Below are 25,789 nucleotides of genomic sequence, written 5' to 3' on the forward strand. Positions count from 1 at the left end.
AGAAGGGTTACGTGGAGGGTCACAGTGATCCTCTGAGGCTAGCAAAATCTGCCAGGAAATGTGGGACCCAAGGAGACAAGGACAGAGCTTTGTCAGAACTCCCTCCCATTAATTAACCATGTTCAGTAACCAGGCTAAAGCTTGGGCTTCCATTGGCTTAATAATAAAGCATGAAGGAGCCACATCTCCCTGTGTATTTCCCTGTGAGATTCTTTTAACTAGTCACAGTGTCATTACCGTTGCAGTGTCCTGCCTTCATTCTGTAGTGTTTGCTCCCTAGTCAATGGCACTTTCTCTTGCAGAGCTGTTTTTCCCGAGGATCAATCCCTGGATGGTGGCTCTAGGGGTGATCCTGTCTCTCCTGGCTGTTCTCATGGCCCTGGCCAGTTACTGCTTCTGGAGACAACGCAGAGCGAAAGGTAATGTAATGAGAGGGGTGGGGGGAATGTGGTGAGAGACACACAGAGATTTAAAACAAACCCATAAGTAAAGAGACAGGGATTAAGGGGCTTTGATTCAGTGTCCGGAGAAGTTTCAGGCCGTAGGAGCCGGGCTGAGGGTGAAGAGGGAGCTGAAGAAATTATGATCATGTTTGAACCAAGACGTGTCAAGTGGTTTCCGCCCTTCAGATCTCACTCCAGGATCCCGAGTGAATTTGACTCTGAACTGTTCCCTAGGGATCCGCACTGCTTTGCCTGAAACACTATGTGGGGCTCAGTGAGCTGGGCTTGGAGCCCCGACATACGGAACTTGGCTGCTGGCAAGAAAAACAGAAAGTGAAGTAAAAGAGAGGGGTTTGTTAGAGCTCAGTTCTGACCTTCAGTCTGTGCTTGTGAGTAGGAGCTGTGAATGGGCAAAGCAGTGACTATGCAAATGCAAAGGTTAACATTTTTCTACACTCAGATTTTCTCTGTGTGAGATCCAAATATTTTTATTAAAACTAATGTTTGAAATCAAATTCATGTTTGAATTTAAAGGAAATTCAAAGGTTTAAAGAAAAGGCATGGTACATTTGGGGTCAAGTTTGGGTTATGAAAAATTAAAAGTTTTGGTTACAAAGCTGACGAGATACGTAGATTGTCCCAGATTAAGGTGTGTGAGTTTTAACTGGTAGGGAATAAGTGTTCTCGGGTACGCCACCCATAGAGTGTATAGAGTCAGAGTCAGTAGCGGTAAAGTCGATTGGTACATGGGTGGAGTTTGTCCCTCGGTCCGTCGGTGTCTGGTAGGTCTTCTAGAGATGGATACAGTCTGTCAGAGAAGGAAATGGGTTATTTCCCTGACTGTGTCCCTTGTCGGCGGTCTCATTCACATGTCCTGGTATTGTCGGGGTCCTGTGATGTGTTCAGTGTATATGTCCCTGGACCATCTGATAGCGTCAGACACCATGAGCTGCCTCATTAGCCGGGCATAACACCAACCAACTCCGCACCCTCTCAGCACCAGCTTGTTGTTGAGGTCCCACATGCCCAGGGCTCCGATGATCAGGGCATGGATCTGGACCTTGTAGCCCTGGGCTCTCAGAGTGTCAGCCAGCAGGATACACAGGGTAATGAACTCTCTATTGTAGCATAAGAGCTCAGCTGTAGTTTTTTCTCCAGTCGCAAAGGGCAGAACTGCCTTCAGCGATCTATATGTTTATAGAGATGCTGGAATTTTCACAGCTGCCTAAGGGGTCTGAATGTCCAATTTTTGTTTAAATTAATGGATACTGAATGTGCAAACCCCAAAGACAGCTGTGAAAGTCCCACCCAGAGGGTTTTCTCACCTGAAGGGCTGTGAAAATTATGTAGAAATGTATCAGTGTCGAAAGAATTGGGAAGGGGAAATGTCTGTTTCAATGATTTCCCAGTGGGGACGGAAGCAGGTAATTGAGAAAAGCAGAGAGGAGCTTTGTACTTGTGAAAGCTGGAACTGGATGCTGCACCTTTAGAACTGTCACCTTCGCACTCTGTCAGCACCTGGTGTGAACTGGTTTAGTTAGTGGCTTACAGATACATTATGTGGGTTGAATACCCGTTTAGGTGTCAGGGATACACTCATTTTGAGTTGTATGTAAAAATCATGTATATGCCCAGAGAGAGAGAGAATTCTCCTGGGCTCATTTTGAAGCTTTAAACAATCAGAACAATGAATTGTCACTGTCTTGCTCCCTAGCCTTTCAGAGAATTCTCCGCACCAGCTGCACTGGTGAGCTGTGTGGCTAGGATGCTGTAATAATAACACAAACACACCCAGGACTTGCACGGCTGTTCTGAGACGCTGCTCACACTGGGTCACAAGATGGTCTCACTCAGGCTGTTCTCAGCAGTGACTGGCAGACATGACGCTACCTCCATTTCCTGCAGTGTTGGTACCCCAGGGCTGACACATCAAGGGGACGAGCTCCCAGTGGGAAAGAGCTGATCTTAGAGGCGATACCTGTAAGGGCCCATTCACCCCTCCCTGGCTCCTGCTGACCTGTGCGCCCAGCTAAAGAAAGGCATCTCCACCCTGTTCTTAGCTGGGACGCTACCCAGGCCCTAGGGGGAGCTGTTCCCATGTATCACTAGGACCAGGGGACAGGCACCTGCCACAGGGTCAGGAGTTGGCCTAGAATGAAGCCAATCAGACCCTGTCCCCTTTCCCAGTGTGGGTCAGTGCCCCATTCCCATCGCTCACTTCCATCCTCCATCCCCACAGTCAGGAGCTGGGGGGAGGGGGGAAGGGGGGGGGAAGAGCTGGGGCTGTTCAGGGGATGGGCCAGAGGGGAGCAGACAAGGAACTGGACAACAAAAGAGACTTTCTCCGCCCCACTACCCCCCTCAATAGCCAGATTAGACAGGAGTATGACAGGGCCCAGGCAGTGGGGATGCTGGCTGCAGGGATGTTGAGACGGATCTGTCTGTCAGTCTGTCTGCCTCGCTTCCATAGTCACAGCACAATTATGTTAATAGCAGGAACTGCACCTTAAGCATGATGGTGAAATCTCACCTCTCGCCCTTTTCTCCCTCTAGAAACTCTGCGATCGGATAAGGAGAGTGAGAAAGGTCAGTGTCTGGGCCCATCACATTAGCTGGCAGTAGAGTTATCCCCATAAACACAACAGGGTGAAATCTTGCCAGCCATTATTAATTATTAATTAATCATTGGAACAATTTACTGAGGGTCATGGGTGATGGCTGGAGCCCCCCTTTGGGGAAGCTAGCCCCAGCTCTGCCTCTTTCACCCATGCCCTCCCCCTTCAGCCAGAGCTCTGAGACCCCCTGTCTCTCCCCCACTCCTGGAGGAGCCCCAAGCACCCCCTCCCTCGGCTGGAGAAGCCCCAGGCCGGCTGAAGCCCCGAGGCCTCCCCTCCCACCTGCCCAGAGCTGCCCCAGGTCAGCCGCAGCTGTGCTGTGACTTCCCTTCGCAGACCCCAAGCTGCCTGGGGAAAAACATCTCTCAGGTCTGGAAGACGCTTTTGCTATGCCCCATGCCAGTTCCGGGGTGGCTGAGGAGGTGGTATGTGCTACTCAGCTTCCTGGGTCCATCAGTAATCTCCAGTCCAGGGAAATTACTGATGAATCCAGGAAGCTGAATAACACATACCGCCCCCTCAGCTGCCCTGAACCTACATAGGGCGAAATAAATCAAAAACGTCCCCCCAAAATCCAAAAACAAACAGAGGTCTGGTGGCCATGGCAGCGGCAGGGGAGGCTGAGCCTCTCCTAGTCTATTATACCCACTGCCCATGCCAAGGGTCGTGGTGGATTCTCTATCGCTGGCAGTTTTTAATCAAGATTGGATGTTTTTCTAAACCATCTGCTGTAGGAATTATTGTGGGGAAGCCCACTGGCTTGTGTTATGCAGGGGTCAGACTAGGTGATCACAATGGTCCTTCCTGGCCTTGGAATCTGTGACTTGATGAATCACTTCTCACCCTGTTCTCTCTCTAGAGACCCTGCTGTCTGAATGGGAGGGAGAGAAAGGTCAGTGTCTGGGCCATTTACAATATTAACTCTATCCCCATAAACACGACAGGGGGAAGTTTCACTTCTCCCTCTTTTCTCCCTCTAGAGGCTCTGCGATCTGAGATGGAGAAACAGAAAGGTCAGTGTTTGGGACAAATGGGGACCCGATGGGTTGAAGATTTCATGTCATGTCAATCGAGTCAGCTCAGTCGAACCAACTTAACTCAATTGAAAGTCCCATTTAATGCCAGTGGAGTCACAGTTTAACACCTTTAGTTCAATTTTAGCAGGTGGAGTTATAGCCTGTTTGAATGAGTGATGGGGAACATCTCCATCTCAATGCCAGAGCCCAAGCAGGGAGCTCAGGGGCTGCTCACGCTGGTACAAAGAGCCTCTGAAGGGGAAGGGATCATTCAATCTAATAAACCCCATGGGAATTACAGAAATGGCACCTTGAGTCCAGGGGCCTGAATATACAACCCAGCTTGGTCAGTCTCATTGCTAGAGACTGTGGATACGTGTACAGTGCAAAAAACCACCCATGCCCACAAGTCTCAGAGTCTGAGTCAGCTGCCTGGAGCTCGTGCTGCAGGGATAAATCTAGCAGTGTCGCCATTCCTGCTTGGAGACATCCCCCTTCCTTCCTCACTGGGTCTCAGAGCCCAGGTTCCAGCCTGAGTGGGAACGTCTGTACTGTGTGAGCCCCACAAGCCTGGCTCTGAGACCAACTGCCACAGGGCTTTTTTTTTTTTTTTTGGGCCGGGGGCAAACCCACAGAGACTTGTCCAGTATTTAACAGGATCTCTCACTGGGAACCCCAGGTGTTCTGGCCCTTGCATGCCCATGTAATGTGGGAGGGGGCAGGATTTCATCCTCAGGGACCACACACACCCACAACCTCAGCTTCAGCCTGCTGCGACCCTGCACAATAACCGTACAGGTCTGATCAGTGCAGAGCAGTATGTGTGTGTGGTTCTACATTAAATGAAACTGATTTTTAAAGCACGCTGTATTTTTGTTTTTGTTTTTTTTCAATTTTCCCCTCATAAAGTTACTGCAGAGCAGTGTTAAGGTTGCTTAGCTGCCTTAGTTGCATTTCTACACCATGGAATGTTTGGGTTTTTTTAACTTTAACCTTAGTTTTGTATTTCCTGAGTTTATATCGCTTAGTTTGGGGATAATTACAAGATCCCTGTAAAGTGCTTTACCCTTAAATTACAAGTACGTCCTCTCCACCTTAACCCCACACTAATCATAGAATCGTAGGACTGGAAGGGACCTCAAGAGGTCAGCTAGGCCAGACTCCTGCAGTCCTGGCAGGACTAAATATTATCTAGACCATCTCTGGCGGGTATTCGTCTAACCTGCTCTCGTGATGGAGATTCCCTCAGCTTTTATCTCCGAATCGCATTATGGCCCCAATCTACAAAGAGCCTTAGGCACCTAAACTCCAGCCACAATGCCCATTTTAGGCACAGTGATCCACAACCCCCTGCTTTGCTGACACCTAACCCTGAAGGCACCTAAATTCACTCAGGACATAAATCTCTGTGTAAGTTCTCGCACTGTCTAAGCTTCTGCCTCTGGGCACGAAGAGTGCACTGCTGCCTCAATCTAGATGTTTGGGTTCCTATCTCCCACCTGTGCCCCTGGTGACACATAAACTGGGGGGAGATCATCTAGCTTACCGGTGGGGCCTGATCCAGTAGTCATACACAGAGGCCACCCAGAACTGATGTGAGAGACAGGGAAGAGAAGAACCTTCCTCAGGGGCAGTGCATGAACCACCCCTCCGCCCCCTGCCCCTCTTTTAGAGCCCCTGCCCAAGCTCTGAGCTCCCCATCAAGGCTGCTGGCCCCCCACAGTGCCCCCAGTCCCTGTCCCTAGCAGCCACTGCCAGAGGGGTGTGCCAGTCAATTTTGGGAGCTGCCCCAGGAAAGCACTGACTCCCTGCACCCCAACCCCCTGCCCCAGCCCAGAACCAGCACCCCGCACCCAAACTCCCTCCCAGAGCCCAACCCCTTGCCCCCTCCTCCATCCAAACTTCCTCCCAGAGCCTGCACCCCACACCTCCTCCCGGACCCAACCCTCTGCCCCTGCCTGGTGAAAGTGAGTGAGGGTGGGGGACAGCGAGTGACAGAGGGAGGGGGATGAAGTGAGCAGGGAGCAGGGCCTCAGAGAACAGGTAGGGCAGGGGGCATGGCAAGAGGCTTTGGGTTTGCGCCATTAGACAATTGGCAACGCTACCAGATGGGTATGTGGAAGCCCTGGCTATGCTAGAAGAGCAAGCCCAACAGCACAGCCAGCAGCACTGCCCAAATGTCAGGTGGACAATGTCTTCATGGGTGCAGCTTGTGTGTGCGTGGGGGCCCAATATTCTGCCCTGGGGCCCGGAATTGCTGTCGGCAGGCCTGACCATTCCTATCTCCATTCAATCCTCGCCTTTCACAGCTCCCTCCTCTCCCAGTTCTCCTCCTGCCTCATTAATCCCTCTCGGTGTCTGTTCTGTTGGGTCGGTTTCTTCCTGTCTCCCTCTTTCACAGCACAACCCCCAAAGCTCAGTGCTTGTCCCTAGTGGTTCTTATGGACACTCATGGCATCAGATACCAACTCTATGCCAGTGACTCTCAAACTCTTGCTCTGTTCCCGGGCCTCCCATCCCACATCTCAGCCTGTCTGACAGCTCCTCCTCGTCGATGTCCAGAGGGCAACTTAAGCTTAAAGCTCTTCCGGCCCCCTCACAGCCCACCCCACTTCCTAGTTTCTTCATCTCTTTGGATAACATCACGAGCCCTCCCCGAGGCAGGGGGCTGTGACAGCTCTCCCTGCCTTCCCGCCTCCCATCCCACACACTGGGCTGCCCCGAGCTAGGTACCAGGATCTCTGACCCTTCTGTGGGCCAGGGATTGTGGTCCTGAGGTGGGGTGTGAGGCCTGAGCTGGCTACAGGGATCCCAGAGCAGAGTGTGAGGCCTGGGGTCTGAGCCCTGCTCGAGGTGTCTCCTTATGGGAAGGGCTGGGGAGTATTTCCCCTGCCTTGGCTGGGAGAACCACTCCATGATGTAGGCTCAGGTCAGGGGTTGGGGTTGGGGTTGGGGAGAAAAAAACTGTCCTGTATTTTTGAAATATAGTGTTGGCCACCCCAACAACATCTCCATCAGCCCCGTCAATCTAGACATTGTCTCTGACTCAGCCTCTCTCTAGGCCCCCATGTCCTGACCTCACCCCAGTCTCCTTGCTCCTGCGTGTATAACACAGCACAGATACAGCCTCTTGTGTCTCTCCGAACAGCCCAGGCTCTCATTCACCCCATCATCTCACACCTCCACTGCTGTGATCTCCTCCTGTCTGGCCTTGACGCCAGCCGCTTTGTCCCCTCAGCTGCATCCAAACCACAGTTGCTAGGCACAGCCCTCAGGCTCGTCTGTCCTGCCACATCCTCCACTTAATTCCACTGAGGCCCCCTCCAGCCCAAGCTCCTTGTCTTTGCCTTTAGGCCCCTCAACTCAACATTTAGTACCACCCTGTCTGAGCGATTGGCGCCGCCTTCCCTCTACCAGCGATGGCCAGTTCTAGGGATGGGCGCACGGGGCTGGTTCCAGGGGTGGGCCAGCAGGACCATCATCCTCGGCACCACTTCCAGGGGGAGCTGTACTGCCGCTGGGCTTTTTATTTTTTTTTCTCCTGGCAGCCTAGGTAGGGTGACAGATAGTGTGTAAAATCTGGACACTTTATTTTGTGCGGGGGTGGGAGTGGGGGAATAGTTGCATTTATAAGACAAAGCCCCTAATATTAGGATGTCTGGTCACCCGCAGCCTGGGTCACCCGCCTATCTGCTTCTCCCTTTAACACCTCAATGTTTTCTCCCCCTCCCACTCCATGCAGGGAAAAACATCCCCTCAGTATTAATAAAGCTGCCCCCTTCTCCTCTCTCCAATCCCTCCTCCAAACCCAGCTGTGCTGTGGCCCCTGGAATCTCTCCTGGCTGGGCACGTGGTGGGCCTGGCCCGGAGTGTGTGTGTACAGGACCTAGCACCATGGGGCCTGGCACTCTGTGTGCATACAGGACCTAGCTCAGAGAAGCCCGGCCCTGGGTGTGTGTGGATGTACAGAACCTAGCACAGTGGGGCCCGCCCAGGAATGTGTGCACAGCACCTAGCCCTGAGTGTGTGTGTACTGGATCTAGCACCATGGGGCCTGGCCCTGAGTGTGTGTGTACAGATCCTAGCACCATGGGGCCTGGCACTGTGTATGCATACGGGATGTAGCCCAGTGGGTCCCAGCCCTGAGAGTGTGCGTACAGGACCTACCACAGTGGGGCCTGGCCCTGAGTGAGTGTGTACAGGATCTAGTGCTGAGTGTGACTATACAGGACCCAGCTCAGTAGGGTCCAGTTCAGAGTGCAACCTCTAGATGCAACTGGAATGCAAATAACAATGTGCAGTGTGGCAGGAGACTGGCCCTGGGATATGGAGATATGGCCTGGGGTGGGGGTTAAAAGTGTGTGTGTCTGTGCAGAGGACGGGGGATGAAGAGGGGAAGGTTGCAGGGGGAGGGTTTCAGGGAACAATGTGGCATGGCCAGAGACAAGTAATGACATGGAGCCAGGAAGCCCTGCTCTCTGGGCCAGGTTTACCTTCCAGTATCTGAGGTTTATAACGTAGTAGATCTAACAGCTGGGTCAGGACAGCTTAAGTCCATTCGCCCATAAGAAGCCAGCTCCTGGGCTGTGCTCTGCTTAGTGTCTTATGGACAAATCTTTCAAAACACTCGTATCACCAGTGAGGGAGACGTCGCTTTTAGCTTGACTGCTGCCCATTAAGTTTTGAGACTCAGCATTAACTCCCGATGTCTTTGACTTTCCAGCGGAATACGAGGCAGCGAAAGGTAAGGGCATTTGTACTAGTTTTGATTATGCTTTAAATTGGAAAAGGAACCCTCAGAGCTGTGTGTGCAAAGACGTGTTTGTGTCAAACATTAATGTGTTACTGAGACAGGTAACATACACGACCAGGGGAAATCCTGATATTACCCAGACATAATGGATGAGAAATTTTGGGTTTTGAAATATTACAGTTTTATATTTCACAACATTAAACCTTGGAAATACCCTTAAAAAGTAAACAAACAAACGTCACTTACTGACACCTGAGAGACCCTGTAACGAGAACAAGGATTCTTTTATACCAATAGGGCCCAGCCCGGTGAACTTTCCATGGATGTTCTCCCACATCCATAGGTCTCCTTGAAGCAGGATTGGGCCCTGTTGGCTTACACACACAGCAGCTATAGGATCAGGCATGTGGGTCTGATCCCACTAAAGGTGGCAGGAGTTGCAGGCGTTCAGTATCCCTTGGGGTCACCCAGCATCACCCAGATGATGGAGACATTTATGAAGGAAGCGTTCTTTGAGCTGCCGGCCCAGGTTCTCTGCTGGGCCGGGACCTGCTTAGGGTGGGGAGGGAGCTGGTTATGGCTCCCTGGTTCTCAGGCTGCCCCAGGGGTTGCTCTAATTTGCTCCAGCTTGCTGTGGTCCCTGAGAATTGGTGATGTGCTCTGTTCTGCCCAGCATACCTCCTCTCAACTCCGACACTCCCCCTACACCAGGATGGGGGTGGGGGGGGGGGCAGTTGACACAGGTGCCAGCTATGCTGCTTTACACCAGCTGGGCTCTCCCTATGGCAGGGGAATTCTCTGATGTCCAGGGCCTGATTCCAGCCAGCCTGCACCATCTGGGCACACAGCGACCGGAGCAGGGGAAAGAACTGGGACCCTTATCACTAATGGCCCCATTCTTCCCCCCGACTCACGTGAGTGAGCCCCACAAGTGCGGTTCCACTGATTTCTGGGGGGAGGGTTTTCAGGATCAGATGAAATAAAGGAGAAGTCATAACTAGTGGTTAGGAGCCCAATCCTGCTGTCCTTACTCAGGCAAATTCCCACTGAAGCCAATGTAATGCAAGGTTAGAACTGGGCACTTCTGTTACTGAAAATCTCTACTGTTGATTCATTTATATTCTTTTTTCCCTTTTCTCTCCTCTCATTCCCATGGACCCTCTTGCAGAACTGGGTAAGCTGTTTTGGTTGTGTGGTTTGTTTTTCACAGTATGTGACTTCTGAGTCTGCATTTCATTTGTGTAAATTCTTGTTTCTGATTATTTTAGGACTCACCAGAGCCCAAGGATATGCAGGTAACTAATGCTGATACTGCCGCAGTCGCACTCAGACCTATTCCTCTGGGATACTCAGTCACTGCTCACTTTTCTTTCAGGTCTCACAATATCTAAGGGGTTGGGCAAAATGTGATTGTCTGTGTGAAACTTTGAGGAACTTGTTTATTCACGCACCCCGTAGGGTACCTGCTGGGGGAAGCGGGGAGCTGGTGCAAAGAGATAATTGTTTAACTGCTCTCTGTTGCTATTTTATAGCCTCTAGTTAATACATTGTTTATTTCAATACTGACCATTGTCTGGCAGAAACATCCAGTTGATGAGCTTATCCAACCGGCTGGATGCAGTGGCAGAGAGTGGGTGGAGGGCAGAGGGGCAGCTGGTGACTCTAGAAAGGTTGCTGGGGTGAGGAAAAGGAATTTAAACCTCCTCTCCCCACACTTAGGGCTTCTCAGCATTGGGAATTCATGGGGAAGAGCCCAGAGTAGCTAATGTGGAATATTCTGCACTTGTATTCTTCCAATGTGGATTAACCCAAAGCAGACAAGGGCACTCTTAGCATGGAATAAGAGTGTCTGCACAGGCAGTTAGTGCTGATTAGCTGTTCTGGACTAGCTATTCAGGGCTTTCCCCCCACCCCACCATGTAGACAAGTCCTTAAATTTACTTCCAAGTAGAGGAGAAAATAAGCCGGTGTGTGAATTAGACCAGCGATTGGCTGGCTGGGGGCAGGGCTCTGGATGCTGCCAGCATGGTAAAACTGGGTGGTGCTGGGCATGGGCAGCCCATCCCTTCCCTTCTGCTTGCTCCCTCCCCTTCTACCCTCCTCCCCCACAGGAGCCCAAACCACCACCACTCCTGACCCCCCGCCCCAATGCCAGACAGCTGGGGATGAGGCCCCAGCCCTGGTGGGGCCAAGCCAGCACACACAGTCCCTAGGTGGGGCTGCCCCACCCCCCGCCCCAAGCCCCCTCCCCAAGGGGCGTTTGCCATAGGACAGTACCTGTAAGAAATTTAAATTACTTTCACACCTGCTTCCAAGGGAAAGAGGAGAAGCCTCCCATCAGGTCTCCTCCCAGAGACCACAAGCCCTGACTACCCCCTGCTGTGACAAAGCTGTGCCTAGATCTGCTGGTTCCTAGGTCACCATCTTAACCACAAGAGCATCCATTCACTACTCCAGTCATAGACAGGACACTGGACTGGCTAGGCAAGGGCAGTGACAGGGAGGGTTTGGGGAGCAGAGCCCCGTAAGGCCAGGGGACTGTCACAGAGCTTGGGTCTCATGTGCCACCATAGGACATGCACAGTGCATATGTGCAAGGTCCTAGTGCCCAGTGCCTGGGTGTGTGAATTAAAGCAGTACAGGAGTGTGGGGGGCAGTGGGAGCTGGGAAGCCGGGTGAGAGCAGGGGGTTCTGAGGCAGGAAGGAGGAGGAGGTAGTTGGATGATGCTCAGCAGCAGGGAGTTTGTTCGGGGTGTAGGGGGAGCTGGTGGGAGAAAGGAACAAAGGGAGAAGGAGGGTGAGTGGGGCTGGTAGTGGGGGAGCAGCAGGAGGTGTCAAGTGAAGGGTGGGCAGGGCGGAGCCCAGGGGTGGGGACAAGGAGCAGAGCCAGTGACGGGGACGGCAGTGGGTGTGAGGGGGCCTGTAGCTAGATCTAGAGATTCTATATTGATTATACTGACAACTAAAAATTCGTAAGTAATCACTTTAGGGTTGAACGGTTTTGTCCCAAGATCAGGCCCCGTATTATTTAAATCATTACATAGTTGGGAACCCCACTGTGCACAGCTGCGACACTCACACTATAGGAACTCTCTTAGATTTACAAATAGTTTATTAGCACATTTAGCAAAGTCACACACCCCAGCTCAGGAAGGTAGACAGAGATGCTATAGAACCTCCATCGGCACATTCATATACTTAGATAATTTGTTGCAAAAGAACCTAAAAGGAGAGCCATTGTTTTTTATGTGCTGGGCCAGAGTGAGGAGGAGGAGGAGTTGGTGGCAGCGATCAGGACAGAATGGCAGGGCAAGGCTAGAGTCAGGAAAGCCAAATGTTCCTTCTGGGTTATTTCAGACCCCTGCCACTGCCAGCCCTGCTTCCCTCCCCGCCCTTGCTGCATCCAGCCCAGTGCAGTCTATGGCCACGGGGCCCTGGGCATGGCTGGGCTCTCTGGGCCATTGCACACCCCAGGCCCCTGAGCCTCGATGCATCATTCTAGGGAATCTCCAGCCCCAGGGGAGCCTCCTGCAACTCCCGCCCTCCAACCCCAGCTGCCCTGTCTTGGGCAGCATCCTAGGCCCTGAGAGACTCGCTGGCCGCTCCCGGCTGGCCAGGGCCATTGGTGCTGGTACCATGCTCTTACTGCCAGAGCTCCCAGCCCCTGACCCAGCCCGGCCTGTTGCCCCAGCGCTGACCACTCACCTGCAGCTCTGCCTAGCTGAGCCCCCTCTCTCTGCCACTGCCACTGAGCTCGCAGGCTCCGCCCATGCCAGGGCCAATGCGGCGCTGCTGGGGCTGCTCCTCCCTCGGCACCGGATTCTCTGTGTCTGGGGCAAATGGCCAGGCGAGTGGGCAGGGACCTGCTCAGAGACACGCCCTGTGCTGCACCCAGAGGGCAGAGACCAGCCAGGGCTGGGCAGCAAAGTGCCACCGCACTGGGATTAACCCTTTCCTTCCACCCACCCCACCAGCCCTGGCCAGTCAGTGCCACTCGACCGCCCGCGCTCTGACCCCAGGGACCCAGGTCTGGCAGCTCGGGGGAGTCACTGGATGAATCTGTGGGGCAGAGTAACCAGGGTTCCATGTGCAATGGGGAAGGCCCCGTGCTGTCATGCAGACCTTACGGGCTGGGCAGTGAGTGCCCATGTGTGAGCCAGGCGCTGCAGAGACAGAACAAGGGGCTGCCGGCCCCAAAGGGCTCCCGGTCTGAGTGCGGACAAGGCCCAGCAAGGGGAGCAGCAAATGCAGAGATGGTGCAAGGATCCAAGTGCACCCTTGGGCCTGTTTGGCTGGGTCTGACAGAGTATTGTAGTGACCTTGCTGGCTCCGTGCTGGGCCCCGGGTCACTCCCAGTTAAATATCCAGCCGTCAGGGGGCTCAGTACCCCCAGGGCAGGGGCACCCAAAGGACAGAGGCAGCAGGCTCAGAGACAGCCGCATGCTGCAGGCAAGAGGGACCAGCCTGGGAGCTGGGATGGGGAGACCAGGAGTCAGGTGGGAGGCACCACCCTGTGCTCAGTTGCTCCAGGTTTTCACTCAGGGACGCAGGCTCCATTGAGCCCAAACAGACAGACTGGAGAAAGCGAGGTTCTGTCTGCCTGGGGAACAGCAGTTCTGTTAAATGGGGGACAATTGTGTAGACTCATCATGGGGTGGAACCCTCACATACCACCCTCAGCCGGCTCTGGGTGGCCCTGCAACTGCCCTGCCTCAGTTTACTCTCTTCAGCCCTCCTTAAACTGCTCCCCACAGTTCAAAAGGGCTGAGACAAAAGTTCCCTACTGGGGTCCACTCTGAGTCCCAGTAAACCACAAAATAAAATCTTTTCCTTCACTCTACTCCAGCCTCTAGCTCTAATTCAAGGTCCTCACTCTCCTCAAGTCAGGAGCCCCCAGCCCTCCTTCCTAGAGCTGGGTTCAGTTCAGACTGTACCTTTGTTCCCTGCAGCCCTCACCTACAGGCCTCTGTCCTCATACGGCTGCTGTTTCTATCAATGTCCTCTCTGGCAGCTCCTCACCCTTAGAAGAGCCCCTCTCTCTGGGCAGACCCCTTCCAGGCTCCTTGCTCTGTGAGCTCTCCTGGGATCCTTTCTCCTCAGCAGTTTCCTCTTTCTAGGATCCCTTCAGTTGAGCCCTGCTAACCCTTTATCAGGCTCATTAGCGGTTTAGCTGCCAACCAGCCATCTAGGGTTTTCATTACTTCCAGGTGGGGCTGGGTTGGCTGGTTCTCCCTTAGAGGAGCCTGTCACAGGTAGGCTGGTCCCTGACTCCCCTTAAAGGGCCAGCCCCCATGACCTCCCTTCCCCGGTCTACCTAAAGGCAAGCTTGACCGTGGCTAACACTTGGTGATGTTCTGCAGCCAGGGGGTACTTCCTGCCCTTCTGCCACAAGGAAACCTACAAGGCCCTTGGTCATATTTTTATTCTCGCCACTGAATTGTGAAAAAATGAAGAGACCAGGAGTTGTGTTCCCCACAGTCCTGTGTAGCTCATGTGATAGGCAAAATCCCGCATAGTCTTCAGCATGGTGTAGTTCAGAACAACTTGTACTCTGTGTGTCAGGCCCTCTGGCCATAGCAGCAGTCGTCAATAAAGCACCAGGCTTCCACCATTGACGTCATGATGCTGTGGAAGATACAAGCTGGCTACAGAGTGTCCTCTGGAGCCAGATACACACCAGATGTGCTCATCACAAGACCCTTTAATACTCTGCCAGGTCTGGCTCAGGTTAGCTTAAATAAGGTCTGCTACACCTAGCTACAAGGTCCCTCCAACAGCTGCCTCCCAGGACACACTCACACACACCATTTGGAGTTAAGTTTGTCTTTCATTCAGATAGCTCATTATTAGCATCTCTAATTATTACTGAGCACAGTATTTTTTTCCTGCAGCCTTCAGTAAATGAGCTCTGGGAGCACATTTCAGATCCTCCTCTGCCCACATGGCTGGGTGTAATGTTAGCAGCTGGGAAAGTGCCTTTCTGCTCCTCCCCTTTTCCTGTAGGATGGACTTCGTTTTAGCCTAGCTCTGATTTGGGATTTGTGCTGCTCTTTCAGGTCTCTGGGGGAGAGGTCCCCAGTCTCTTCCTTTTCTATTGCAACTTCCTCTTGGACCTGTGTTTTTACGGTGGCTTTTCCCTCCAGCAGGTGCAATCCCCATCTCAGACAGTCCATCTTCCACACGATGGGCCTGTACCTCTGCACCCAGCTCAGCGCTGTCCTTGTGTACAGCCGGCTGGTGTACCTCGCTGTACAGCTGCTCTGTTTTCTGGAGAAGCTGCGCCTTCTCTCTCTGACATAATTTCATCTCTTTCCACAAGGCCTCTGGCTTCTCCTGCTTTGTATGTGTCTCAGAGCTGGGCTTCATTCCACACTCAATCTTAAGCTGGTTCTGGAACTTAGTCAGCTCCTTCTGCAACAACAAATACTGTTGTTCCCCGGTCACCTTCCAGTGCTGAGACAGGCTCCTTCCAGTGGTTCCTGCTCCGGTTGCCACTAGATGGCTTGGGCTGAGATCTAGTCCCTTGTCAGCGCATCTCCTCTAGCTCCTGCAGGGCCTCAGCCTTGGGCCTGGAGGATGTTCAGCTGTGCAAGGCCTTCTGCCCTGCTCCCCTCAGCTGCAGCAACCTTTTCTTCTAGCTCTTCCCAGTCCATTAGTGGGTGGGGTTGCTGGGTCGCTGTAAAGGACACAGCCACTGGTGCAGCTTCCTTTGTAGCCAGCACCTCTGTATCTATGCCTGTCAACATCCAGTCCTTCAGTGCGTGATCCACTTAAAAGCCTCCCAGGACACCCACAGCATCACTGCACTTCCCTGTGTAAATGCAGCCTCCTGGTGATTTACTGCTGGCTCTCTCTTATCGCACACTTATCAGACCCCTCAGGCTGCACCTCTGCCCTCTCCTGAGCCCTCAGCTTTAGTCTGTCTAGTTCTTTAACTTATTCCAGGAGCTGCTCCTTCTCCTCTATTAGCAAACGTCTACATTTGATCTAAGAGATGTGATTCCCAGCTCATGTAGATGTAGCTGAGCTAGCACCTAACAATAGCCATGTGGTCAGGGTAGCACAGGTGACAGCTTCAGCTACCTGCCTGAGTAGAAACCCGCACAGCCCCCCTTGGTACGTACTCAGGCAGCTGGCCCGAGCTGCCCTTCCTAGCCGGGCTACACTGCTACCTTTAGTGTGCTAGCCTGAGCAGAGTTAGTGCAGGTACATTTACGTGAGCTGGGAATCTCACCTCCCAGCTCAGTTGCAGATGCCCTCTGTTTCAAGTTCTCCAGGTTTCTTCCTTCTAACCAGTGTGGCAGGCTCCTGTGTCCCAGCAAACCCTGCTCTAGTTTCCCAGGCACACCACTCACATCCTGTAGCCCTTTCCAGGCCCCTCCTTCACAAGGCCTACGGCTTGTTCAAGCCTTTTCAGTTTTGGCTCCTGGGTAACTTTCCTCTTGCATGGCTCATTTTCTACCTTGACTACCTGCAGCTTTGCTGCCTTGAGACTGTTGTTCCCCATCTCCCTGTTGCTTTGCACCTCGAATGGCTGAACTATTCCAGTCTCCAGGTGCTACTTCTCTTCTAGGGCCAGGGCTCCTTGATCATATGTACTGGCAATTCCAACTGCCGCTTCCTCCCTGTGGTGTGGTGTCTGGCACTCGGTACATTCAGCAGCTGTGAGTTTCTGCTCCATTCCAAGAATCTCATCAGTCCTTTGCTTAAGCAGGTGCTGGAGCTTAATCTTCAATGGCTGGGCTTCTTGGGAGCTAGAGCAGAATTTCTTCTGTCGAACGCCCTGTTTCTTTTTCAGTGCCTTGACCTGTTTGCTCTCTGCAGCCTCAACCTGATGGCTTCTCTCCTGCTCTGCGAGTTGCTCCTTCTGCCCGTCCTCTGATCATTGGGTTTGCTCCTGTTGCTTGGCCAGTTTCAATAAGAAAACCCGCACCTGGGCCTGCAAATTATAAAGCTGTTCAATAGCCCTGTCAGAGCTCTAGTCACACCCCTCTCCTGGGACCACCAGAAATGCTGCATCACATTTAGCTTCTGCCCCAGCTCCCCTGGCCCAGAGATCCAGCTGTCCACTAAGCTGCTGGTTGGATCATTTTCCAAAGGAATCCTTTCAGGCTCCTGGAGAAAGCTACTCAAAGGACCCCAGTTCCTAAGCTTTGAATCTGGGAGCGAGGCTAAGGTATCCCTGGTAAGCAGAGGAATGTCTGAAACCCATGGCTGGCCTCTCCCTCTGAAGCTTATACCCCAGGGCCTGCTTTCTTAGCTACCCCTTTTACCCAGTACTAGAAACTCTTCCTGCTTTTCCTCTGCCCAAAATCCAAAGTTCTTATAGGGCAGCATCTTTTTATGTGTCCCTTTTCCCTGCAGTCAAAACAAATTAACCCTGGGGGGGAGGTCACTTTTCCCAGCCCAAAATGGGGTTCCCACAGTCCTGGGCCTGACCTGCACCCCATGGCAGGGTGTCTTTAATAACCTGGGACTCCCCTGTTCCCCGAGTGTTCTGGGAAACCAGGCCAGTCTCCCCATCTTTGCTCCTGGAGGCAGCCCCATCTTATGTGCCCATCCTGGCCACAGTCAGTGCACAGCATTGGACCAACCCTGTCTGTGGTGGGTCAGGGTGACTCTTTCCAGTCACTGGCCCTCCTCAGGGCGTCACTGTGGGTGCCTGGGCACTTCTAGCAATGGGAGCTGGAACACCCTTGACTGTTGCTGGCCCTCCAGACACCAGCTTGGGAGAGTGAATGTCCCACCATCATGAAAGGTGTCTGTGCCGTGCTGCTCCGTCAGCCCTCCTGGGCGAGTCTCAGAGCCGGGGTGACAGACTTTGGTTCGTGCAGTTTGTGCGACAGCATTAAACACAGCTGTGTCGATGTTGTGTCTGGGGCTGGAGCTTGGGTTTGAAGCCCCCCTGCTCCCTGAGCTTAAGAGCCCGAAATTCAGACTGAGTCCAAAGGTCTGTAAGGCTCTTTTTAGTGCCATAGCAGGAGCCCCACAAACCTCAGTCTGTTGTCCCGGCTCTGGGACTTGCTGCTGCGGGCTGTGTAGACTAACCCAAAGTGTCTCCAGACTCTGGGTGTGAATGTTCCCAACATGTTTGACCCAGGGCCAGTTAATGAGAACGAGGGGGGTGGCTGGTGTAGTTGTTAGATGGAGACACCTGAGCCTTGGGGCTCTGAGACGGTCTCTGGGACCATTATCCGTTCTGGGAGACACCTAGGTGCTGCTACAGATGGTCTGTGCCACTTGCAGAGTCCCTGGGACAAATCTCTCTGGACAGAGATTTCAGGCTGGAGCCAAGTCTCCATTTTCAGCCTGATGTAGGGGTGAGATCAGGGTCGGGGGGGGGGATTTTTCTACCAAGGGCGGGGTGTCTTTAATAACCTGCGATTCCCCTGTTCCCCGAGTGTTCTGGGAAACCAGGCCAGCCTCCCCATCTTTGCTCCTGGAGGCAGGCTCATCTTAGATGCCCGTCCTGCCCACAGTCAGTGCACAGCAATGGACCAGCCCTGTCTGCGGTGGGTCAGGGTGACTTTTTCCAGTTACTGGCCCTCCTCAGTGTGTTGCTGTGGGTACCTGAGCACTCCCAGCAATGGGAGCTGGAACACCCACGGCTGTTGCTGGCCCTCCAGACACCAGCTTGGGAGAGTGAATGTCCCTCCGATATGTAAGGTGTCTGTGCCGTGCTGCTCTGTCAGCCCTCCTGGGCAAGTCTCAGAGCCGGGGTGACAGACATCGGCTTGTGCGGTTTGTGCTACAGCATTAAACACAGCTGTGTCGATGTTGTGTCTGGGGCTGGAGCCTGGGTTTGAAGCCCCCATTTATTCCCTGGGCTTCAGAGCCTCAGCTCCAGCCTGAGCCAGAAGGTCTGTACGACTATATTTGGCCCCATAGCAGGAGCCCCACAAACCTCAGTCTGTCCACTCGGCTCTGAGACTTGCAGCCACAGACTGTGTAGACGAACCCAAAGTGTCTCCAGAGTCTGGGTGTGAAAGTTCCCAGCATGTCTGACCCAAGGCTGGTTAATGAGAGCAAGGGGGGTGGCTGGCACAGTTGTTAGATGGAGACACCTGAGCCCTGGGACTCTGAGACGGTCTCTGGGACCATAATCCGCTCTGGGAGATGCCCAGGAGCAGCTGCAGCGGGTCTGTGCTGCTCGCAGAGTCCAGGGGAGAAAACACTCTGAGCAGAGAGTTCAGGCTGGAGCCGAGACTCCATTTTCAACCTGATTTTTGGGGTGAGATCAGGAGCTGTGGGGGGAGAATTTTCCTACCCAGGGCAAATTTAACATCTGCTCTGGGGTGTTTCTTAACTCTGCATTGCTGGGGATGTTGACAGTCACTCATTGCAAGTCACTGGGGTTTAGGCTCCGAAGTTGTTCAGACAAGTTTGAAGTGGAGCTGGGTGAAATGTTTTGGACAAATAGTTTATTTGCTGCAAAATATTATTTTGGATCGACTGAAATTTTGCAAATCCATGTTGAGTTTGCTGAATAGTTTGAAAAACAGAAGAAGGTGCCACCACTTCCCTTCTAGCTTTTAGCCCAGTGGCTGGGCTGTCAGCTGGGAGTCCCAGGTTCAATCCCCCCGTGTGATATTGAGGAAGGAATTGGAATGGGGGTTTCCCCCCGTCAGGTGAGGGCTGGAACCGCTGGGCTCCAGGAGTCTGACATGAGGCTCCCTCATTCTCTCCTGCTGAAGATTCCCCCTGTACCTAAACACTGCCATGGGCACTGGGCCAGAGCGTGGGAGTGAGAATGGCCCTGCAGCTCAGTGGGTCAGGCCCCACCTGGGAGCCCAGAGTGAGCTTCTCTGCTTCATTGACCCTGTAATTACTGATCCATAACCCCAGTGAGGGGAGGGGTTATGGCCCTGGTACACCATTGTCTCAGGCATGTCGGTGCCCCCATGCAAAACCCTGCTGCAGACGCGCTGCGTGGATGTGAACCGGGACTGGCTCCTGGTGCAGCTTCTCCCAGATGGAAGGGGCAGGAAGTGGGGAAATGCCCCCTCCCTCCCCACTGTCCCGGCCTCATTAGTAATGTCCCCTGTTCCCCCCATTACCCAGTTACACCTCCAAGCATCCCCCCACTGTCCTGGCCCCACCCAGGAGCCAAGCCCAGATCCACTTCCCATGGCCTGGGGGAGGGGCTGGTCTGGGCAAAGGGAGGGGCCGGCTGTGGGGTTTGCCTGGTTGGAAGGTGGTGCCCGTGGGGCCAGCCAGCATGGAGAGTCCCAGCTCCACCGCTGGGGCAGGGCTGCCTGGCCAGTGTATGTGGGGACGGCGCCAACCTGCTCTTAGTAACAAACCAACCACACATGGCCCCAAAGCAACAGAGATGCAGGCCTCCCCCTTCACCCCTCTCTGCCCCCTGGCACCTGCCAATCTCCTCATTGCCCTCGGGCCCCTAGCTCCTGCCCCACCCTTCCCCCAACCTCTGTGCCCACCTGGCCCCTAATTCTATCCTCCCTGGCTCCACTTTGCCCCATCCCTTCCCTTCACCCCCTTTCTGCTCCCATGGTCCCCACTCCACCCACTTTGTCACATGGCCCCTGCCCTGTCACATGCCCCCGCCCTCCACCTACCTCTGACCCCCTGGAGCCCACCCCCCTTTTCACCCTGCCCTCCTGGGCTGGCAGCTGCCTCCTTTTCCAAACACTCTTTGCACCTGGTTCCCACCCATCACTTCACTCCCCTACTCCCTGGCCTCTGCTCTCTGCTTTCCCCCCGGCTCACGAATCCCAGCTCTCCCCTCCTCCCCATCTGCCCCTAGTGCCCACCCCATCTTTCACCCTCCTCTGTTGTCCTGGCTCCTGCTCTTCTCACTCCCCTCAGTGCTCCTGGCACCGGCACCTCTCCGCATCTTCTCTGCCCCCCTGGCCCCGCCTTCCCTTGCTCCCCTGTGCCCACCCCTCCTCTAGCCCCACTCTGACCCTCTGGCTCCTGCCCCTTCCCAACCCCCTCTCCTAACACCCTCTCTCCACCTGCCCTGCCTCTCCCCTTACCCCTCTATGCCCCCTGGTGCCCACCCCTCCCCCCTCAGCCCTCCTTGTATCTGCCCCTCCCCTTGCCCCCTTTTTCCCAGGTGCTCCCTCCCACCATCCTCTGCCCCATCACCCATGACTTCTCCCATTCCCTGCCGTCCTGGTGCCTACCCTGCTTTCACACTATCCTGCTCCTAGCACCCACTGCTCCCCTCCCCCTTCTCTCCTTTTCCTGCCCCATCCTTTCCCCCTCCTGTCCCCCAGCACCTGCCCCTTCCCCTGCCCGTTAGGAATCCACCTCTTCCCTTGCCCCTTCTATCCCCCAATACCTCCTCTTGCCCCTTGTTGGCCACAGTGCCTGCCCCTTTCCATGCCGCACGTCTGTCCCCCTGGCGCCTGCCCCTCCCCCGTCCCATTGCTGCCTGCCCATCTGCTCGTCCCCTCTGCTCCCTGACTTTCATGCCCCACTCGTGCCCCTCTAACCCCCATCTCACACCCTCTTCCCTTGCCCTCCCACCTTTTGATGACCACCCTTCCCTCACCCTTCATTTGCCCCTGTGCTTGACCCATCCCATGCCACACCACTGCCCCCCAGTGCCCACCTCTCCCCCACTCTGTCCTGCCAATGCCTGTCTCTGACCCCATCCCTCCCCTCACCCTCTGGCACAAGCCCCTTCCCTTGCCCCCTCACCCTCTGGTGCCTGCCCCTTCCCTTGTACCCCCTCCCCTTCCCCCTTAGTTCTCCCCCCAGCCGCTCCTGTCGCCCCCTCTGACTTCCTGACACCTGCACCCCTCACCCCCCTCTAGTGCCCTGGTGCCAGCCCCTCTGTTCACTCTTCCTCTGCCCCCCTGAGTCCCATCTCTACCCTCGCCCCCATCTGCCTCCATGGTGCCTGCCCCTTCCTTTGCCCCCTCTTTCACCACCTGGTGAAAAGCCCTTCCCTTGACCCACTTTGGGCCCCCAGGTGTCAGATCTTCCTTCCCCCTATCTCTGCCCCCCTGGTGCCCACCCTTCCCCACACCCTCTCCTAACCTCTGGGTCCCACCCCTCCCCTGATCCTCCCTCTGTCCCCCTGGTGCCCACATCTCCACACCCCTGTGCCCCCCTAGGGCCTGCCCTTCTCCACACCCCACTTTCTAACCCCTGTGTGCACCTGTTCCCTTCCCCCACTCTGCCCCCTGGTGCCCACCCCTCTCCTGTCTGCCCGTCTGATCAGCCCCTGCTTCCCTCCTGGACAATAGCCCTTCCCTCGCCCTCCTTCCCCGGCCCCACTAGCAGCCACCCCTACCATCATGCCCCTCTCCCCCTTGCTGACTGCCCCTTCTCTCGGTCCCTGTTTCCCCCTGGGGTCTGCCCCACCCCTTGCCCCCTCCATGGCCCTCTGGCACCTGCCCTACCCCTCAGCCCTCTTCCTCCCCTTGTCACCTGTGCTTTCCCCTGCAACGTCGTTTTCCCCTGGTGCCAGCCCCTTCTTCTACCCACCCTCTGCCTCCCCAGTGCTTGCCCCACTCCTCCTTCCCCCTCCCCACCCCATTGGAGCTCCCCCCATTCCCTCACACCCCTGTGCCCCTGGTGCCGGCCCCTTCCCTTGCATCCCTGTGCCCCTGGGGTCCGTCCCCTTCTTCTGCCCTGGCACCCACCCCTCCGCTCACCCCTGAAACCTGCTCTTCCCTTCCCCCGCCCCTGTCCTCCTGGTGCCCCCCTTCCCTTGCCCCCCCTTGCTCTGGTGTCTGCCCCTCCCTTTGCCCCACCCCTCACCCCGTGAAGCCCCTTCAAACCTGCCCCACTTTGCCCCCCTGCCTTCCTGGTGCCGGCTCCTCTTGCCCCCCCACTGCCCTTGTGCCTGCCCCCCTCTGCCCCATCACCTGCCCCTCCCCCAGCATCAAGCTGTCCCCTCCCCCATCCCTCTGCTGCCCGCCCCCCCTGCCCCGGCGTCTGCCATTTCCCCACAGGCAGAGGGGCCCTGGCTCCCCCCGGGCAACCCCCCCCCCTCCCCGCACAGCGATGAACGGGGCTGCCGGTTAATTTCGCTTCCAGCCCAGCGACCCGCCCCGGCCCCGGCCCTGACTCGGTGACTCTCTCCCCAGCGGACGTGACCCTGGATCCAGACACGGCAAATCCCTGGCTCGTCCTGTCTGAGGATCGGAAACGTGTGAGCCGCGGAGACAAACGACGGACTCGGCGCAACAACCCCGAGAGATTCGATGGTTACCCCTGTGTCCTGGGCGCGGAGCGGTTCGCGGGCGGGAGGCGTTACTGGGAGGTGGGGGTGGGAGACGAGACGGGCTGGGACCTGGGGGTCTGTAGGGAATCCGTGCGCAGGAAGGGGGGGGTCACACTCACACCGGAGGCTGGATACTGGGCGGTGCGGCTCAGGGACGGGAGATACGAGGCCCTCACCGACCCCCGGACCCCCCTCCCCGTGAGCGTCCGGCCCGGCCGGGTGGGGATTTTCCTGGACGACGAGGCGGGCGAGGTCTCGTTTTACAATGTGACTGACGGGTCCCATCTCTTCACCTTCACCGGCACCTTCTCCGGGACGCTCCGCCCTTATTTCTGCCACTGGTACGGCGCGGCTCCGCTGATCATCGCCCCGGCCGGGGGGAATCTCGGACCCTGACACCGGCCCCGCGGCTCCTCCCGCCCCCCAGTGGCGGGGGCCGGTTCCTGCAGCTGCCGGAGTTTCTGCGCTGAGCGGACGCAGGAGGAGAAAACCGGGCCCCGGGAACCCCCGCCCCGGCTGGTGAGTGGGACCCACCCGCTGGAAGGAGCCGGACAGATCCCCCCCGGGTTTGCCCCACCCCGGCACAGGGCGGTGCTGGTAAGAAATGCGGCCAGGCCGCGAGTGGGTTTTGCTGCCCTCCCCGGCCCGGGGTAGCCGATGGCGGGGGCGGGATCATTCACGCCTCACCATTTTCTCCCCCGTGAAATCTCAATGCAAAATATGAAAAACAAAGTTTACTCGAAACGAGAAAATGTTATTGTAAAACCAAAGCATTTCCACTGACATTTCAACTGTGCTTCAGAAACAAGCATCTGAACATATTTTCAGGAATGGAATTCTTGCCTTTTATTTCTTGATTCTTCCCTCAAATCTATATTGAGGTTTAACTTCTCTCCATGGCTTCACTTGTATTTCAACTGTGTCATTTCAGGAAATCCAAACTATGTATCTTATCAAAATAATTATTAAAAACTGTCAGCCTGGGCTGTTCAGTTACAATGTACGTGTGTCATAAACATCACAACTACACACATGTGCAATTGCCCTCGCTCTCTGGCTCTCTCTCTTTATTGTCTTGACTGGTTCTCTCTGGAAGGCAGCGCACATACACCCACCTCCCGCACTACACCTTTGAAAATGAATAGGTAAAAAACTATAGAATTAATTAAGCAATATACTTAAGTTAACTCACACAAGATTATAAAAGAATTTTTGTACTTCTGTCAGCATGAATTCATGTGATTTTTAACTTTCTAGCTACATATCATCGGTAATCAAGACATAGCCCTTCCTTTCTTGTTCTCACATCAATTAATAAAACACGGTCCCGAACCTCAAACGCTATCTTCCTATAGATAGAAATCACTTCTACAATATCCTTTTTTTAGTTTATTTTTCTTTAGAAATATTATTTGCAGCCAATGTACTGTCAGTGTCCACTCTTGATTTCAATGTAGGGCCGGGCTCTTCATGTTCTTGGTTCTAAGGATACAACAAATGGTATTTTGGTAAAAAAAAAAATAGAGAAGGGGTTGTATTCCTTTACTGAATCATCACAATTTAACTTAATTGTATTAAAGATACTGGCACTTAATGGCTCATAACATGAAATTTGATAAAGCTTTATTGGGAAACCTTTCTTCTCAGCCATAAATCAGTTGAAAGGGTGATATTTTTTGTTGTCCTGTGAAGTTTAGAGTACAAAGAAAGTAAAGTTGCTCCAGGAAATTCATCACAGTTCCTCTGGATTCTCTGTTCACCACCTTCTTGAATGATGTGTACAAATAGTGACTGATTGGTCTAATTCCTTGCAATTGAATGTCATTTCCTGAAGAGCTAGCTGAGCAGAGTATGAGGGGAGACACATCACATGGCATTGCTAGGACTACTTCTTGTTTTAAATGTGATGTGTTATGAATATTTTCAGTGTAATAATTCAGTTTTGAAAATGCATTCGTGCCCTAAACATACCTTGATTATTTGAAAATAAATACCCTAAAATCATCTTGTGATGGATTCATTTGTGTTTTTATCCAGTCTGCTGGTGTCTAGGTGGCATGGGCTGCTGAAGCTATCTGTTTTTCCTAGTTTTTAACATGGGGAAATATTAATCTAAAAATAATTTTTCCCTAAAATTTCCTTCAGAAATATCTGCATTCCTTTCCCTATTTCCCATTGAATTATGTATAATTACTGTGGTTTCTTATCCAATCTTATTGTGTTATTACATGGGAAAATATGTCTGCAAATAGTAGAAACTATGTTAATATACAACATATCTGACAAGACATAAAAGTGTGCTGTCACTAACAATTTCCAGCATGAAATCTCATTAAGAGATTGCAGGCAATGTTCGTTTTTAAATTTCTAACTATGAATGCTCCTGCATCAGTTCCTGCAACCCCTGGCTGGCAGACCTCTGTGTGGATTAAGCAGCAGGTAGTCTGCTGGGGAACCTCCACCAAGTGTCTTTATTACCATTTATCGTGCATGACAAGATAGCAGCAGTTACATATACTGTTGCTTTCTTCTCAGTGCTGAGCTAATGATCTCACCAGGGCTCCCTACAGGTGCAAGTGATCCCTTTTAACCTTCCAAACCCAAACTACTCAGTCCCTCCTACTCTAACTGCACCCAGTGCCCTCGGTGCTCTCAGTGACCAGGCTGCTGGCTTCCAAAGGGCTCAGTTTGTCGCTGCTAACAGTCCCCTGTCACACGACCATGATTGTGTAGGTGACCATGTAGTGAAAATAACACCA

At 53.8% G+C, this 25,789-nt stretch overlaps 2 protein-coding genes across 3 annotated transcripts in view; both read left to right on the forward strand.

Annotated features, from left to right (window-relative positions):
• LOC119842518 (butyrophilin subfamily 1 member A1-like) overlaps window positions 1-24,029 on the forward strand; it is a 47,935-nt gene extending 23,906 nt beyond the window's left edge. The window contains exons 5-12 of one of the 2 annotated variants that reach the window (XM_038370786.2): window positions 303-419; window positions 2,997-3,029; window positions 3,918-3,950; window positions 4,039-4,071; window positions 8,798-8,818; window positions 9,996-10,001; window positions 10,096-10,122; window positions 22,894-24,029. In XM_038370786.2, the coding sequence (XP_038226714.1) occupies window positions 303-419; window positions 2,997-3,029; window positions 3,918-3,950; window positions 4,039-4,071; window positions 8,798-8,818; window positions 9,996-10,001; window positions 10,096-10,122; window positions 22,894-23,426 (803 nt within the window). In that variant the 3' untranslated portion in view covers window positions 23,427-24,029. The remainder of the gene's footprint in view (window positions 1-302; window positions 420-2,996; window positions 3,030-3,917; window positions 3,951-4,038; window positions 4,072-8,797; window positions 8,819-9,995; window positions 10,002-10,095; window positions 10,123-22,893) is intronic. The other variant, XM_043496826.1, reaches the window with a different exon arrangement.
• LOC119843039 overlaps window positions 1-25,789 on the forward strand; it is a 338,482-nt gene that overhangs the window by 229,358 nt on the left and 83,335 nt on the right. The window lies entirely within an intron of this gene.

Source organism: Dermochelys coriacea, chromosome 14, assembly GCF_009764565.3.
Source record: "Dermochelys coriacea isolate rDerCor1 chromosome 14, rDerCor1.pri.v4, whole genome shotgun sequence".
In the NCBI taxonomy this organism is placed as follows: Eukaryota; Metazoa; Chordata; order Testudines; family Dermochelyidae; genus Dermochelys; species Dermochelys coriacea.